An 18032-nucleotide genomic window follows, 5' to 3' on the forward strand; every position below is an offset into this window, starting at 1 on the left:
GGTGCGATTCACCGAAAAGGGCTAAATAGTTGATCGGCTTGTGATGCGCGAATGTCTTGCACGCGCAGCGCGAGTCTCTTCACACTTAGTGTTTAGTCTCCCATTCAGCTGATGAAAACACGCTGCGTGATCATGAGGAAGGATTACATCAAGATGTGGATTAGAATGCAGGTGCGAAAACTTCATATAAATAAAATAGCCTGCTCCTCTCTCGCTGTTGCTTGCGTGCTATGATTACCCCTCTGTGTGACTTTGAAAAACATACATTCATAATATAAGAAATATATAAGATTCCACACAATTTCGTGATCAGTAATCAAATAAGAAAATTTGTGACATTAACTGTGTTAACTCATTTTGTACAAAAGGACAGGTTTTCTTTCATTAAAAAACTTTCAAAAGATGCTTTGTGAAAATTCACATGCGGGTTTTGCACAAATTTTCACTTAAACTGTTATGCTGATAATATCATTTGAAATAAAAAAGAAACGATTAAATTAGAAAAATGCAAAATAGTTGTGCCAGGCACAGCCATTGACTAGGGAAATAAAAAAATGGCACTCCATGTCAAAAAGGTTGCTGACCCCTGAGCTATACCCTTCCCGTGGAGCCCCAAGTAGGATGCGGGGCTCAGCCGAAGGGCGCATTGAGGCTGCAAAGGGGGCGCTCGCGAGTCACGGGACACCCTATGGTCTCGTGGACTTCGCGGGAACGCGCAAATGAAGGCCACGAGACCGCAAGTCCACATCAAGTGTGCCATTTGGTAAAGGGCCTTCTATGAGTTTTATTTTTGAAGCACTTACCAGACTTAACCAGCAGATGACGATAGAGGTACATACATTAAGATTAAGGATTGGTCAGCGAGCTGCTGGATTTTACAGACAAATCTGGATCAGACTTAAAGTTAGCATTTGCATTTGTATTTATATATACAAATATATATAATTTCAGATATGTATGATGTTTGATACTCTCTTCCAAATACTTTAGAATTCAGTGTTTACTTGATAAACATATATCCACTTTCATACTGCATTTATGTAAAGCCTATTAACACAAGCTTTAGATATATGGAAATGTTTATTACGACAAAGTTTTAAGAAATAAAATAAATTACTTTGAATTGAGCTGCCAGCTCACATTGCTTTTGTCCACATGGTGGTGTGTTGTGCAAAATTATGGCCACTGAGAGGCTTAAATAGTCTAAATATAAATATTCCTCCTTTATAAATGTCAGTATTCCTCTTTTGTAGATAAAAGGGCAGATTGATATAATTTGCTTAAAGCAGGAAAAAATAAAGCACACGGCACACACAGCAACCAAAGCATGTATCATTTATTCCACTCTGGTGCACTTTAACATGAATAATTTCCATTACAAAAACAGGACAGAAATTCACCTGGTGACTTTAACATTTTTAAAAGAGACAATTTCCCATACACATTCTCATGCAGACTTGCAGTCTAAAGTGTGGCTTATTTGCTGTGTTGGACATACTTTGCAGGCTATGGAAATTTAACAGGATGCATAAACATTCACTCTTTGTCCATACAGAGTTCGCTTTAATTTGCAATGATCATGCAGCTTGCAATAATAAGCAGCCTTCGTGCCTGTTTTGCAATGTGGAGGTGTAAATTACAGCTTTAAATTTTTTTATGAGAATATAAGGGGAATACATTTTTACATCTTGTAACAAGCCCAACAGTCTCAATTAAAATCCAACTGAAGACCTATAGGGATCTATATTAGTCCAGAGACCTAAAAAAATACCACTAACAACTTCAGTCCAAAAATACTACAAATTCAGTCAATATACTGTATTGATAAACATGTACAATTACAAATAAATGTGTTAAACATTTATTGTGTGCTCTTGAATTTTGTAAAATGCATATATATACTGTGAATAAGTGCAGAATTTATTGTTAGAAGAATAGGCTATTGTATAATCTGTTCACTGTGTCAGGGTTAGTTTTCAGTTTCTTTAACTGAATCTTTGGCAGTTCTTGTCTTGAATTTAAAAAAGTGCTGCTGACACCATAACAGCTCCTTTATAACTTAGAGAGCCCTATATGGTTTTCCTTTATAAAATATGTGCCACAGATACCCTGGCCTCATCTTTTAAAAAATGTTGTTTAAACTTACTGGAATATTATCTAAAAATCTGCATGTGCTGAAAAACCTTTGTTGACTATATGTTATTTAAAACTAAAAAGGGGCAAGACTGATGTGTTCACTTTTGTAAGATACATTCAAAAAAACTCCTAGCGCATTAGCTTTAAAGCATACCAAAAACCTTCACTTATTTTTGTACAAATGGTTGCACAGTCTTGCAGATGCTCGTTTCTTCATATAGAGTACGCACAAACCACATAAATGGCCAAAAAGCATATTCTTCAGAAGCATTATAAATAATCTAAAAGTTACGCAGCATGTGCACCATAAAATTAGGTGCAGATAACATACGTATATACATTTATCCAAAGGTTATCCAGTAAAAGTTGACTGATTACCAATAACCAAAAAGAAACTTTCCATTAGTCTTTGTGAGCAGATATGAAAGGAAATAAAAGGAAACAAAACGAATCAATATAAAGCGAAATGTCCTATCCTTTTCAGTTAGTCTTAAAAGATCAAACCATTGGTCAGGGGTCTTAGTTCATGTTAAATATAAGAATCTTGATCAGAGCTTTGTGCATGTTATTATTTTGAGTCATTCATCTATGTTGAAGAGGAGTTTAGGAAGTGTCTGTGAGTCAATCTGTGGTAGGACAAAAAGGCAGTACACAAAGATCCAAGAAGCCAAGAGAATGTAGATGTCAACCCAGGTTATATCATATGTGCTTTCTGGACTTGCAGCAGTCTTGTTCTCCAAGCTGTAAAGCAACAAACAAGTGCATGTATTATTAGAATCCCAAGAAATATAAAAATACATAGTAGTGCCTAAAAACAGCATCCCTTCATCTTTCCTAGATTACTGTTGTTGCAAATGCTTTGCTTAATTACATCACCACAGAAGTGCAGCTGAAAACATGTATATTTGAGGATTAAAAAAACCCTGGGGTGAAAACATGACTCAAGACACACCCACAACTACACTCACATCAGCAGGTGCAACACAGAAAACACCCAGTTTGAGCAATACAAACACTCCAGTTGTAGGAACACGAGGCATAAGGTCTAATGTAACAGGGATGGAAATGAGGTGTGGGCAGGTTTAATGGTTTCAAGTCTACTGAGTCAATCCAACAATATTATTGCTGCATTGTGAGAGATAAGGGTGGAAACAGGGCCTGACTGTAAGACAAGATAATAGTATACTACTGAATACCACACCACAGGGTGTTTCCACGGAAAGTCTTGTATTGTATTATTAAAGCTTTTCATTTGATATTAACAATTGAGACCAAAATATTTCAGAAGACTAGGTGGAAAGAGATATATATTAACCCTTTAAGCTCTAAGGGTGTTATTAAAGATTTCATGTTTCATTGGCATACACAAAATTTAAGGCTTTTAGCTCGACAAAAAAAAAAAAAAAAAACACACAAGGAAGGTCAAGTGTTTGGTATCATTGCAAAGAAAACTTTAATTCTGTGACTCTCATTTCTCCTAGTGTCCAAAAACGTCCCCAAGTGTCCAAAAGCCTCTCCTCCAAACAAATGAAACATAATAATTGTACACAACAATGACTAAAGGTTTGCATAGCATGCAGACATGATTTTAGTAATGAGATCACACAGAATGAGTTTCATTCTGTGCCATCTGAGTCCTCATTGAGTGTGTGTCATGTACTTGGCACCATCAACTGGTGATCATATGTAACAGTCACCAATCACATGTCTCTTTGCCCAATTATGGATGACTTTTTGCACCTATCTGAACCCAATCCAACTGGTTTAGTGTTTCATGATGCTACATCATTTCCAATGATGTCAACTGATCCAGGAAAGTGTGTTTTCAGCCAGACTGCAAGATGCCAGATGCTGTGTCCACTGTGCATTTTGTGCTTCATGTCAATTATCTAATGATCTCTGCGTCCGATAACCTTGTGTGTGGGCTCATTTGAAAGATAATCGCCGCCTCTAAGTAAAGGTATGTATATGGTATATGATATTTCATTTGTTTTTTATTTTTCATGAAGTTATGAGAGAAAACACGGCATATGAGCAACACCTGTTCACATGAAACATAAATATTTACTTATTTTTGTCTGTGGTTGTATTCTACTTTTTGAGAGCTTTCCAACAACATATGACACATGGCTATGTGATGAATTTGATATTTTTACTGATTACAATAATATGTACAGTGCAAAATTATTAATAAATTATCAAAACGGAACACTTGTGATTTGTCTGCAAATTTCAAAGCACTTGTTCAGTTTTGGTCATAATGCCTGCCTGCAATGTAAAGTAGAGCTTCTAAGCTTTCAAATGATACCTATTTTGTGTTGGTCAAGACTATAGTTAAGACTGTATTAATATTTTGATAATTATATTTTTTCTCACAGGCCCACCGGCAGGCCCTATCTGAGATAAAAGAGTTTAAGGAATATTCCGGGTTCAATAAAAGTTAAGCTTAATCGACAGCATTTGCGCCATAATATTGACTATCACAAAAATTTATTTTGACTTGCCTCTCCTTTTCTTTAAAAAAGCAAAAATCTGTGTCACAGTGAGTCACTTAGAGTACAATGGAAGTGAATGGGGACAATCTGTAAAAGTTAAAATACTCACATTTGAAAAGTACAGCCATAAGACAAACAATATGCAGGTTAACAATTTTAATATGATAAAATCAATCACTTTATCATCTGTGCTTTTTTAAAGAAAAGGAGGGGTCAACTGAAATTCTTTTTTGTGGTAATCAACACTTTGCCACAAATGCTGTTGACTGAGCTTTACTTGTATTGAACCCAGAATATTCCTTTAAATACTAGATGTATATATATAAAAAAAAAAGGGTCTTAGACAAGTTCTCATTTTAAGTTTTGTTACCTTTTATTTATGATGGTACTGTTAACTTTGACATCTATGGCCTTCCCATTTTGTCCCTGTTAAAAAACAACAACAGATCAGTGTTATCAAAATGCATAAGACATACAGTGCTATATTTTAACATGCCAGGGTGTTGGGGGTAGTTACCAGGGCATTCTCAGTGGTTTATATTAGTCTATATGGTTGCTTTCAATATCGAAGTCAATGGGATTTTTGGATTTTGTTCTTGTTTTAACATCCGCTGGGAGAAAGATCCTAAATCCAAGCGCTTAGAAAGTAATAGCACGTTTCCTCAATAAGCTGCATGATTTAATGTATAATTCATGTGCATAGCACAAACCATTCAGAGTTACACAGCACAGTTTAATACTTAAGTTAGGAATTTAAAATGGCAATAGCGTCTTGTCGTTTTAAAATAATAATCATGTGCATTAACAAACCTTTGATTCACTGGTGTCAACAACCTTTCTCAAGTGTATAGTTGTCAAAGTTTGGCTTGCATCTGTGACAGCTTCTTCCCTTTTAAGAGAAATGCACATTCGTTATGGCTGATAAAATGCACCACTTTTCATATGCTGACTGAACCTTATATGAACATAAGTTACAATTAAGTTAATTTATTCATGACAGACTAAATCCAAGCCAGAGAAAAGAGACTAAATTTCATGACTTCAGCCTGTTCTAATGAAAAACATACATTTCTTTACACTAACACAACATGCTACAAGATCAAACCGTTTGCATCATTTATCTAAAATGGATATGACCTGTTCGCCAACCAGGTTTCAAAACTAAACATTATTAAGTACATTTAAGGCAATTTGCAAGTGATCTAAGAGGCACTCTTGTGAGGTCATGTCCTTCAGAAAACTGAACACTCCCCTGCGGCACGGGCTGTGTTCCTGTAGCAGACTCCAATAATAGAGCAGTACCTCAGAGTCCCAGTGTTTTCTCTGGCACCGGTCAAGTCTTCATCTGTCTTAGTGAGCTCACAGTGCTCAGCGGGCGAATCAGGCTCCACCGTGCCCCATTCTCCTGGGTGTCTGTCAAATGGGCTCTGCTCCTGGAGATGCAAAGATTCAACTCTTGCCTAGACAGACACAGTAGAGGGGAGTGAATCTATAATGCAGGAATGCAGGATCAATACCTGGATGTGGTAACAGTTACTGAATTCACACTCCTGTAATATCACCTCCTGCTTTATGGGACTTTCTCTAGCTCTAGCTTTAAGTGATGAAGCATGGTGCTAATGTCAAGGTCATGGGTTCGATTCCTTTTTAAGACGAATACTGATAAAAATTCATAACTTGAATGCTCTGTAAAAGCACCCTAAATAGCATTGGATAAAAGCATCTGCCAAATGCATAAATAAAAATGCTCAAAATCACTGTATAGGTGTAGTGGTTTAAAAAAATGCCTAAATGCATTGCAATGCATGGATCTGACATGAAAATCTATTACAGAATTTAATAACTGATGATATTATTATTATTATTATTATATGAATCATGTACTATGCAAAATAAAATTATTTTTGACCTTTTTTCATGAATATTTATTCATTTAGAGGACACTTTTTTCCAAAGCGACAACTGGCTTTCAAATGTTCAATTGTGAAAATCCATCAAATCCAGATAACAGTCACATTAAGTCCTCTTTGCAACCAGAACGTCTTCAGAAAGTGGAATCTTTGTGACACAGGTGTCTCGAGATGCGCTTATAAATACTGAAGTTCTTTTTAACTTGACATGGTGTCTAAAAACTTCAGTCCTACGTGAGATGTGGCGTAATGATCAAAGACGTCCATTCAGTGCATGTTTACATAGAAAAACAATTGAAAAACAGCGCAGACCCACGCAAAAACGTGTGAACAACCCCTTACTCACCCTATACTTGAAAAACTGGCCCGAACCTGGCCCAAAACCCGACATTTTGTTTGGTACCGTTGGGCTCGGATCAGGCTGAAGACCTTTATTGCTCGTGTAGAATAACCGAATAGTGATTTTGGTATTCAAATACAGGCGTGCCAAACAGTAAATCGAATGTTTACAATCCAATAACTGTCAGAGCTAGACCTCTATATTGGAGGCCACTTTGGTACATTACAGTGCACACTTTTCTTCCGAAGTTTCCCACTCTCTTTGCAAGAACTTTTAAGGATATTATGATTACCAGCAAACTATTGTTTTTCTTTTCCATCTCTTCATTACCCTTTTGTCTAATATCTTACAGATGACTTAAGTTTGGGCTCAATGTCAGGTGACACTTCTGTTAATTCCAACTCTGCATGCAAAGAGCTGATCCACATACAGAGTATCTGAGGGAATAGAATGTATTTTTGCAATCTTTAATAGCTCTTTTCAACTATTAATCTTTAATCTGCATGCATTAAGCATGCATCAAGGAATGAAAACAGTATTAGTTCTTGGTTCTGGCTTTGAATACTTGGGCTATCCTCAAAAGACTTGATAGCTACTGTAACAGATCATTAAAGCAAGAGGAGATCATTTTGATTAATGCGCTAAAGTGAATTACATTCAGAAAAAGAGGTCATGACCTTGAAAGAGCACATATGCTGATACCACTACTTTGGTTTGTGGGTCAGTACATTAAACCGAGACTTGTTTTCTAGGCCAGAGGGAAGTGAGAATTAAAAATAACCTTTCTCTGCTTAAATCCCTTGCCGTGTCCCTCTGAAGCATCTTCGGTGTCCGTGTCGGATTCAGTAAGTGAGCACTTAGGAGGTGCAGGCTGGAGTGGTGTCACGCTTAGGGCCAAGCGAAGCTCAGTCGGACGTCTTTCAGGGCGGACACCAATAAAAGTTGTTTCCTCATAGGAATGACCACCAGATGTTTGATCTGTGACAGTCTGCTCACTCTTGGCTACTTCTAGCTGTGGTCTGTGCCTTGGAGATGAGGTAGAGGAGTTCTTATCTCCCTCATGGATGTTGCTGTCAGATTTGGGAACATCATAGTCCACTACATCACGGGGAATTACAGACACAGGCCTGTTATCCTTGGCCCCGCCAGGCTCCTTGTTGTCTGAAACCTGAACTTGGCTTTCACTATTTGTATTGTGTGAAAATTCCTTCTCCCTTCTGCTGTCTGATGCACATTCTAACTTGCTCTTACCATGAATAAGCTGAGCTCTGCACATACTTTTAGTCTCTCCTGGCTTATTCTCGAGAACACTTACAATTCCATTTAATGCATCATTCTCTCTTGGACTGTCCTTAAAGTTTCCACCTGTTTCTAACTCATTTAAATGCACCGAGTCTGAATCTTCATATTGTTCAATGGATTCAGTCAAGCTCTTCACCACTGGAGCTCCACACATGTAACACATCTTATCTTCATCAGAAACTTCTGCTTCTATTTGGCACAGATCTGACACCACCAAAGGTTCTTTATGGTCATTATATATCTGTTTCTTTTCTTCACTTTCTAAAAGACCACTTGGTTCCCCATCATGGAGGCCCTCCTTGGTCTCAGCATGACCATTTAAGATATTTGGAAGATTGTTTACATCTGATTCCGCTGTATGTTCTTCAGTCAGATCTGTCCACAATTTAATGTCTTCCTCACTTGATATGGAGACCCTCTCATACTGGAGAACTGGGCATTTGGGCTCAGTCTCATCCTTAAAAACAATTGGCTTTTCCTCAGGTCCATCTGTAAATTCGAGACAGTTCCTATGCATGGCTTCTGTATTGGAAGACTCATTGTCCTGAAAAGCTTCAGATTCAATTTTAATTTCAAGTGCACCCACTCCTTCATCAAGGGCAGTAATTAATGGAGCCTTGCTAATACCCTCAGGTTGAGCTGGCATGGCTTCCTTATGATCCTGAAAGTATCCCGAGTCGCTTCGCAAATCAGAAGTTGGCTTGTCTGATTCCTGGTATTCTGAATGATCTGTTTCTGTTTGTTCTAAGTTTACTGCATCAGCTTTATTCCTCATGTCTTCGCTGGGCAAATGATTATCAGATTCTTTCTTGTTAAGATCCAAGATGTATTTGTAAGCATCCTCCTCTTCTATGGAGCCGAGAGAATAACTGCCCTGATCTATGAAAAGCTCACGGTCCAACTGGTTCTCTGAAGTGCTTACTTGTGAAAATGGTGACCCTAGATCTGAGGTCATTTCGCTAGGGGTGGTCGAATACCTCTCACCAGCCATAATATTTTTGCTTGTTGGATCATATTTGATCCACTGAGTGTTCTCTTGCTGAGTAGTTTCACTTGGTTCCTCTATCCACGAGTCTGGAGAGTTGAATGCTGAGTCGGAGAACGAAGGCTGTGGGGAGCTAAAGGTGGACACGTCTTTGTTCAGGTCCAGAGGCTTATCATCTGCAGGACTAGCACTTGAACTCATGGATGACCCTTCACTGGCCCTGTGTCTGTCCTCAGGGGGCTGTGAGAGGACAGGGGAGGTGATCTGTTCACGATCTTCAGACACAGAGGAGATGAAGATCTTGGGTGGTGACTGAACCAAGTCTCTCTTGACTGTATAATACTCCCGTTTCCTCTGTACACCATTCCGAACAGGAAGATCGTTCGTTCGAGCACTGATTTTACTTCTTTCCAGAATATCTGACGTCTCATCCTATAACAAACAATAAAATAGGACATGAACCATCATAAGTTAAGACATACTACACTTATTTTATCTTAGTGCAGGGCTCAACAATAATGATTTTTTTTCTGCAGGCCAGTCAATCAGATTTTTACTTGCTCTTCCAATATTGACAACACAAATATAAAAAATATATATTATTTTTTGGAAATATAGTTATTATTCATTGAACATCAAGGCTGTTTTAAAAGAAAAACAATACTTTTTTTATTGGAAAACAATACTTCCATGACTATTATTAAGCCCTGCTGTATGATGCTGTACTTCATTTAAAGCCATGCAGTGGATCCTACCTCTTCAATTCCAGGAAAGTGCTCCAAAAACTGGGATACGTAGATCATTATGGATTGTTCATCAGGGGGATTCAAGGTCACATCTGAAGAGAATGTTTTTAGTTTTAGTTCCACTGAGAAAATGTGTCAGCCTAGTAAAAGTTACACTTCATTATTATATTATTAAGTGTGTGTTAAAGGACAGGTGAGTTACATGTTATGTTCCATCAAATATGTTAGGGATAATTTACAGTTAGCCAATAATGTTTGCAAAATGAACCTCAACAGGTTGTTCAGAATCTCAACATAACATGTGATAATGACTAGCTGAATGTACAAAGTGTCCTACTTTTTACATTTCTACTTAAATAAACAAACATGAAACATTAATTTGAGTTGAACTGATTTTATTATTTGGACATTGTGATTGACCAATCAATATCAGGTATCCCCGAGAGCCATTTAAAAAGCTAAAATAATAAACAACACTCAGTATTATTTACCCTCAGGTTCCAGGAGTCTTGGGATGCCAAGACTGTAGTGTGCTGTTCTGAAGGCTTCCTCAATGTTCTCTCTGGGCGATCTAAGCAGGGCTCTCCTCATATCTACCAGACTAGGGTCAATGGACTTAATCACAGCAAGAAAAGCCAGGCCACTTGTCCAGCTCTTCCCAAAGTCCTGTACAGCAACTCCATATCTGGAAGAACAAAGTAGTGAGCAATGCTTTGAACCACCAGCCAGGCTTTAAAGGAATATTCATTGCGCCTCCTCAGGGCTTTCTCGGGGCCAACGGCAAATGGCCTTTGGTCTGCCAATTACCCTTGGGCCAAACAAGGCCAACTGGGGATTGAGGCGGGGTCAATGTCAAAGGTGTTTTGCCGAACTTGCAATTTGTTTGTGTATCCAACGCATAACAGTTCGGTACAGGTTCGGGAAACACTTAAAAATTGCGGATACAGTTCAAATCCGTTAAAAAACAGAATGGACAAAGCAGCGCTCAAAGATAGAACTTTTAATGGTTCGAGATCACAGACGGTGTGCTGGGACATCGTCCTGCTGTTAGTGGAGAGACCACTCGGGATACTATGGCAGTTACAGTCATTGAGTTGTGTCAAATCTAACTTATCTTTCTAGCTAGCTAATGTTTATGTACGAAAAAAAAAAACGATATTCTAGATAATATGATGCTTCAGCTTGAGCTTCCCTCTTGCTTATCATTTGGTGGGGTGTGTGACATTGGCACCAGGGTAGAGTATTAAGGGCAGGTTTTAGGGCAACGCTGCGGGCTATTGGCCCAACGGTGGGAGTGCATATAGATTTTTGTCTCTTTTCTGTGTAAAGTTATATCAAATGTATTGGATATAATGAATTTTGCCATGACAACGTAATGGTATTAACCATAAAACCCTAAAACAACTATAAAAATTATTATTTAAACAACTTTAAAGCTCAAAATATACACTCATTTTAACAGAATAATTAATGTAAGTGCATTTATAAAATTCATTTCTGCCTTTAAACCCTCAAAAAATGGGCCCCATTCACTTCCATAGTTTCTCACTCGAATCTCAATTTTTGCTCTATTTAAAAGAAAAGGAGGGGCGAGTCTAGTCTTGAGCTTAACTTAAACTATTTTAAATAAACAGTTCATAGTTCGTAGTACACAAAAGATGTTAGGCAGAATGTTAGCCTCTGTCAACACTCACTTTCATTGTATAGAAAAAAGATGGTGACTGAGGCTAACATTCTGCCTAACATGTCCTATTGTGTTCTACACATGAAAGAAAGTCGTACAGGTTTGGAACAACATGAGGGAATGATAACCGAATTTTCATTTTTGGTGAACTATCTCTTTAAAAACTCTCATTGGTCACTAAAATCAGTCTTACTTTCTTGTACGTCTCTGGACCCACTGCAGGAGGGTTTTGATCACCTTCCCGTGACCTTTTGGAGCAATGATGGGCTTCCTCTCATCTGAGGGGGTGCTGGAGTGAGAAGTATCTGAATCAGAGCTGGTGGGAATGGATGACAGGCTGGAGGAGGAGGGGAACTGACTCTTAATGTTCCCTGTGAGTTCCTTGATCTGCATTACAAACAGGTCATTATTAAACGGGTAAATGACGAATGTTTGTTCAGTGTGGTGGCCTTCTGTGGCATTTTGTATCATGCTGTTAAGTAAACTCTATGGTCCTGTCTAAACATTGACTAGACATGAGTGATAACAGTCACCTTGGCTCAAAGAATTACCGTTGATAAGATTAGCGAGAAGAGAAAACAAAATTGAATCCTAGTCCAACATTACACGATTGCCAAGAGATTAAAAAAGTGCTTTAAAATGCAACTGTTGGTCCAATTAGACCTAATTCCTCACTGCAGCCACTTAAAGGCACATTGAAAAGAATTTAGAGTCTCAATTAAACTACTGTTTAACCCAACTAAATTGAGGTGGTCTAATGTGCAAAAGCAACAAGAAGATGATTGGCGTAGAACCAAAGAAACAACATTCAGCTACCTGGAAAAAGAGGATGATATTCCAGATAAGCCCGAGCACTATGGATGGATTGCCATCGGCGATATCTGTTGCATCAATGCTGACTAATTTGACCTGAAACAGGGAGGAGATTTATCACAGTTTGTCACTGAAACAGAACACTTTCAGGAAAAACATTAAGGGTGTTTTATTTGCTTACATTTCTTTCCTCAAGAAACGTCAATACTTTGGCAATGTTATTGAGCCTGAAAATACGATGCGAGGATGGCTTAAACCCATGCAGCTGAAAGGTCAAAGATTAGCACTTTCTTAGTTGCTTTTGATAACAGGTGAATTATTAAGATAATAAATATTCAGTAATGTCCGTGGAACCACTAAAAGGATTCTCACCAGTTTACATCCTGAGAGCTCTTCAAGTAGGACCATCAGAATCCGTCCATCTTGGATATCCCGGAAAAGATCCCGTACCTCCATAGGAGGGTTACACTGAACGGCAAATACAAATGCAGTTTAGTATTTAAACTGGTACAAGATCAAGAAGATATTGACAGCATGATATTTCTTTCATAGTATACAGGCCCTCACATACAATCTCAAATGTTTTTCATACTGCAATGAGATGACAAGGATATAGCAAGTCTCTTCTGAGAAAAAGACCAAAGTATTCTCATATGTCTCTAGACTTTCGGAGGAGATCTCAACAATATCACAAACTGCTCAGATTTGCCAAAGCCAAAGTTTGCACAAAGTCAGAGATTTTAATATGAACTCTAATTATCTTCATAATACTATTTACATTAATTTTACAGATCTATACTCTTACCGAAAGTCAACAATTGTCTCGTTTCCATTTTATTTCTCCTAATGAATCCTAAGAAACTAATATTTTAGTGTAAAGTTGATGCTTAATACTGCTGTAAAAATGTTAGCCATCTAGCTAACTTCCACCAGACTTAGCCTAGCCACCAAATTAAGCCTATTATATACAATGGAAGAAGCCAAACTTTTTTTTCTCTTTAACGAACTAAAGCTCCCAAGACGAACAAAGCCGGCGTTTATACTATGCACAACATCGTTTAAAAATTAGTTTGTTTGTGTTAACTAGTTTATTGCTAATTGCACTGTGATGCTGAGCACTGTAATTTTGTGTGCTGAAATTGTTGTTTATGTGCTGACAACCAAGGAGAATTATGTTGCATTATTGCAATAGTGAATAAAGTGATTATGATTATGATTACTCCCCAGCTGACACGCACAATTGTAAATAAAATAAAAATAAAAAAACTCACGTCCAAACCACACCCATGATTAGTTCATCACGCTTTTCATCTAGTCAAATTCTCCTAGGTTGAGAATTTCACAGTTTTGCGCAAACAGGAGAAATATCACCAAACGAACACCTTGCCAGAACAAAAATGTCACTGCATTTCATCATAATTTTAGGCGAATTAAAAGAAGCCTGTTCCACCAATAACTATAAATTGGCCTTTACACTGCCCCTATCTCTTCAACCATACACCCTTTCTCTCCAAAACCCCGCATTCCAAAGACAGTCAGCAAACCTGAACATATAAACTGACAGAGTGAGAGGGACCTCCAACTTTGGGCGGTTCTCAGATCTTTTGGGGGAAGAAGGAGGTACATTTTAATGCATGATATCATCATATCAGCAACCTTTGAGTAACAATATTCCTCTGGGTTCTTTTACAGAATCTGCCATTTCAAGGCAACAAAGCAAGCTCCTGGGAAAAGTTAAGAGGGTATCGGTAAACAGGTAAAACTACATACTATTATTGGAGAAACAAATTAAAATCAAACGCTTTGAGGGCATGTCGTTTTTACAATATAATAATTTGTTTATGTACCATAAGAATTCGTATTGATCATGAAAGACCCCCCGTCCTTCAACAATAACATTTCACAAAAGAACATAAGTTTCAAAGGATACGATGAGGCAAGAGTGGAAATTGGAGGGTTAAGGGTGAAATGTTCCACCAAAAGAGAAAAGACAAAGTGTAATTGTCAAACAGTGGGTCAAAGTTTTGAGAAGAAGCAAAACCTGGGGTCACAGCATAGAGCGACATTGTATATGAAAACAAAGGCTTCATCGCTGTTTTCAGTGTGCATATGAGGCTCTCAAGAAAGGCAGCAATACAACCTTTAAGCTGTCTACAACGCAAGAATTGCAGCTCAGGACTGCCAGAGAAAACAATGAAGCAAGCTTTAACAAGTCAACCTATTGTTGTGTTCAATGACTAATACCTGATGCAAATGTTTATGTGTCTGTCTCGCTGTTTCTAGTGTCTACTGAAAGTAGGTGGGAAAACGTGAGAGTAACAGTGAGAGACGAATGCATGGGAGAGATATATAAAAGCACTATAGGTAAAATTATATATATAGAGAAAAATTTAAAATATTATGTATATGTATATTATGTGTACTATACTGTATATACATACACATAATAAACATACACATAAAAGGGCTTCAATTGATTTACATTACGTAAAACGAAGACTTACGTGTTAACATGTTTATATTAATGAACTAAATTAATGCAAAATATAGTTTCAAGGCTGGTAAGAAATATTTGTGGCTAGTAAATTCTCTCATTTCAGCCATAAATGGCACATCTGGCAAAAAGTTAATTTAGGACCCTATGAGTAACTTCTACACCACTACCCATAGAGCACTTTCAACAGCCCTGATGGCCTTCCTACACTTTAAGTTAGTGTTCATGCATGACTGATGCAAAGAAATTACCATTTCAGTTTCATTCATGAATAATTCAGGAGTGAGAAGGAGATATACAGAGATATTGTGAGGTGCTGTCTAAAATATCTATGTGTACAATGAAACATCAAGGAGGAAAATCCAAACTTCTAAGTATATAAGCTCCATTTAGCTATTAGGTCACTAGGAACCAAATTAATTCCCACTAACCTTCTCTAGATGTAGATTCATCCATCTGGTGAACGTTCTCTTCTGCACCACCTCCCTCTCAACTGAAGAAGAAATAAAAACAACAGTTTCATATCAGTTTCATGGAGGCAAATGAGGAACAAAAATAAAATGGCAATAAGTCGCCCCATCTAAAACAGCACTTCGCCAGTCCTAAATCACACATAGCCTGAAGGGACACTTGTGAGCATGCCATGGCAACAAAGGGCAAACAGCACTTGCTCATTATAGCCCAAGTGGATTGTGTTTAATAAGTGTTGTATTTAAAAAGTGACCATGGGCAATTTTGCTTCCCTTCACATTATTCACTTAGCATGCATTTACAATTGTGGATACATTGCTAAACCTGAATATATTATGCTTTGCCATTGGTGCAGTGTTGGTATAACAAATGAATATTTCAGAGAAATTGGACATGCTAAATCACTTCAGCAGCAAAATGTTATACAGTGTATCAGAGTCATATGGACTACTGGTACTTTTATGGTGCTATTTGGTCCTTTCTGGAGCTTGACCTTCATTGGTCACTGTATGCTTTCATTGTGGAGAATAGTGGCTCGGACATTCTTCAAAATTTCCAAATTGGATAAGGCAACATTGGCAACTCCATTACTTTATATTTAGGGGGGGATGTCAGATGCCTCTGTGGACCCTGTGTGAGCATTCTCTGTCACCTTAAAGCAGCTATCATCTAAAATAAAATACATCTGGCCCAGAGAGATGTTGGTGGTTGGAATCCCATGAGACAAGACTTGATTATATGATCCGTCAGGCAGAGCGCAGTCTACAATGTCTTCTTCCCAAGTTTTCTTTTCCTCTGCTTCCAAAGACTACTCATTTGCATTCTGTCGGTGTACACACAAAGAATTTGAACATCCTGATGGGGATGCCACTTGAGGCATGGGTTTCCTCATTTATTATTCAGTGCCAAAACGTTAAGGGACTCCATTTGCTGGAATCAATAACTTTGGTTCAAATGGCATGATGGAATAATGGCCTAACAGTCAGGGAGCCTAGGCATACTGTACAGCCACATTCACAGAACTCAACAGCATAATAGCGCACATTCATAAACCAACACCAGTGGCCAAGTGGAAACCATTTTTGTGACAACATCTTTCATAACGCCATAAACGTCTCACAGTAGAGGTCTTTCTAATAAAAATAAAATGGATTTTGGCAGATAATTCGTTATTCAAAATGCAGATAAAGTGACAGCTGTTAAATGTCTCCTTGTTACCAGTTGGAAATAAACTAACATTAAGTAAAGCACTTTATTTTACAGGTTTATCTTACTTTTCCATCTCAATTCATACCCTTCCATCCAAATAAATGTTCACCAAACCACTGTCCTCTCAAACTCCAGTATGTAATGCAAACATAATGAAACAACACAGTGTTGTAATTTCACGGATTTCTGATCATTAGCTGCCCAAGAGCTGGTTCTTTTCCGTCGGCCATATTAAACTGGATTCTGGTTCCTAGTGGCTGCTCTTGCCTTACTGATCCCAGTACAACACATCATCAGTTGTTGGTTAAGTCTCAATCACCTGCAGCTTTTGTCTGTTTTGTCAAGCCCAATACAAATGTACAAAATGCCGTTTACACAGGACACATTCTCATGTTCTGTTTGAGATTTTTTAAATGGTTGGTCTATGTCAATCCGACAAACATCGTTGATCGTTGCATCACATCTCGCACCATGAGCATAACTTTAACACGCTACGTCAAGTTAAGTTCAGCTTTGAAACATGTCTACAGACCCCTCCGTTTTGTTCCGTTCTACAGCGCATTCCCATTCTGACCTGTTTTTGAAAGCAAGAACGCATACTGTGTGAATATCCACTAAGGCCACGTCCACGTTTTCATTTGAAAATGCATTCATTTCAACATTTTAACGCTGGGGCTTGGTGATATAAGCAAAAACTATATTGCGATACTTTTGACATTTTTTGGCAGATTACGATGTACAATATTTCAAAATATAACCATTTTTATGAAAAGTGATTAAAAAAATCCTGAAAAATAATCATAGTTATAAAACAAAGCAGAACAAAAGTAACTAATGATGGATAAAAATAATATAATGATTTATTTTAGTGCAAACTCCCTACCATGCAGCTGCATTTTGCAAAAACATAATAGAAACTATACAAAAAAACATTCTGCCGGTTGATCCCTAGTTTATGCCACTCATCCACACTAGAATGGTGTGGATGCGTTTTCAAGCATTTTGAAAACGCTCTACATTACCGTGTAGTGTACTTTGAAAAACGATGATGTCAGGAAACTGAAAACATAGTTTAAAAAAAAAAACATGGACATGGACATGGCCTAAGGATACATTTGCACTGGTACAGGTGAGATTGTGAAGAAACCTAACATGGAAATCGTTCTGGACTCTGGAGTGTATTCAACTTGTTTCTATCAACACTGGAATGAAGGAAAGAACTAATTTATTTTCGTATGCACTTGTTGTGTATCCAGCAAGAACCTTTTCTGTGCACACAAAAACACTTATTATTACACATACGAGCATTCATTAATGAATGAGACATACTGGCCTTTTAATCATTGACTGCCTAAGAGCTCTTTTTTCTCCTGTCGGTCCTATTAAACAGTTCATTTGTGCAAAGGATTCTCGTTCCTAGTGGCTGCTCGTGCAGTACAGCACTTTG

The 18032-nt window shown here is 37.8% G+C and overlaps 1 protein-coding gene across 2 annotated transcripts in view; it reads right to left on the bottom strand.

Moving 5' to 3' along the window:
• Nucleotides 1-1325: 1325 nt before the first annotated feature.
• The window catches only part of LOC127455416 (interaptin-like), a 31837-nt gene continuing 15130 nt past the window's right edge, over nt 1326-18032 (bottom strand). The window contains exons 2-13 of one of the 2 annotated variants that reach the window (XM_051723291.1): nt 15337-15398; nt 12784-12879; nt 12593-12676; nt 12415-12507; nt 11792-11985; nt 10406-10599; nt 9924-10006; nt 7663-9600; nt 5934-6064; nt 5442-5520; nt 5002-5057; nt 1326-2877 (exon numbers count right to left, since the gene is read on the bottom strand). In XM_051723291.1, the coding sequence (XP_051579251.1) occupies nt 2715-2877; nt 5002-5057; nt 5442-5520; nt 5934-6064; nt 7663-9600; nt 9924-10006; nt 10406-10599; nt 11792-11985; nt 12415-12507; nt 12593-12676; nt 12784-12879; nt 15337-15398 (3173 nt within the window). In that variant the 3' untranslated portion in view covers nt 1326-2714. Of the gene's footprint in view, nt 2878-5001; nt 5058-5441; nt 5521-5933; nt 6092-7662; nt 9601-9923; nt 10007-10405; nt 10600-11791; nt 11986-12414; nt 12508-12592; nt 12677-12783; nt 12880-15336; nt 15399-18032 lie in introns of both variants that reach the window. The other variant, XM_051723290.1, reaches the window with a different exon arrangement.

The sequence above is a fragment of the Myxocyprinus asiaticus genome, chromosome 17, assembly GCF_019703515.2.
Source record: "Myxocyprinus asiaticus isolate MX2 ecotype Aquarium Trade chromosome 17, UBuf_Myxa_2, whole genome shotgun sequence".
In the NCBI taxonomy this organism is placed as follows: domain Eukaryota; kingdom Metazoa; phylum Chordata; class Actinopteri; order Cypriniformes; family Catostomidae; genus Myxocyprinus; species Myxocyprinus asiaticus.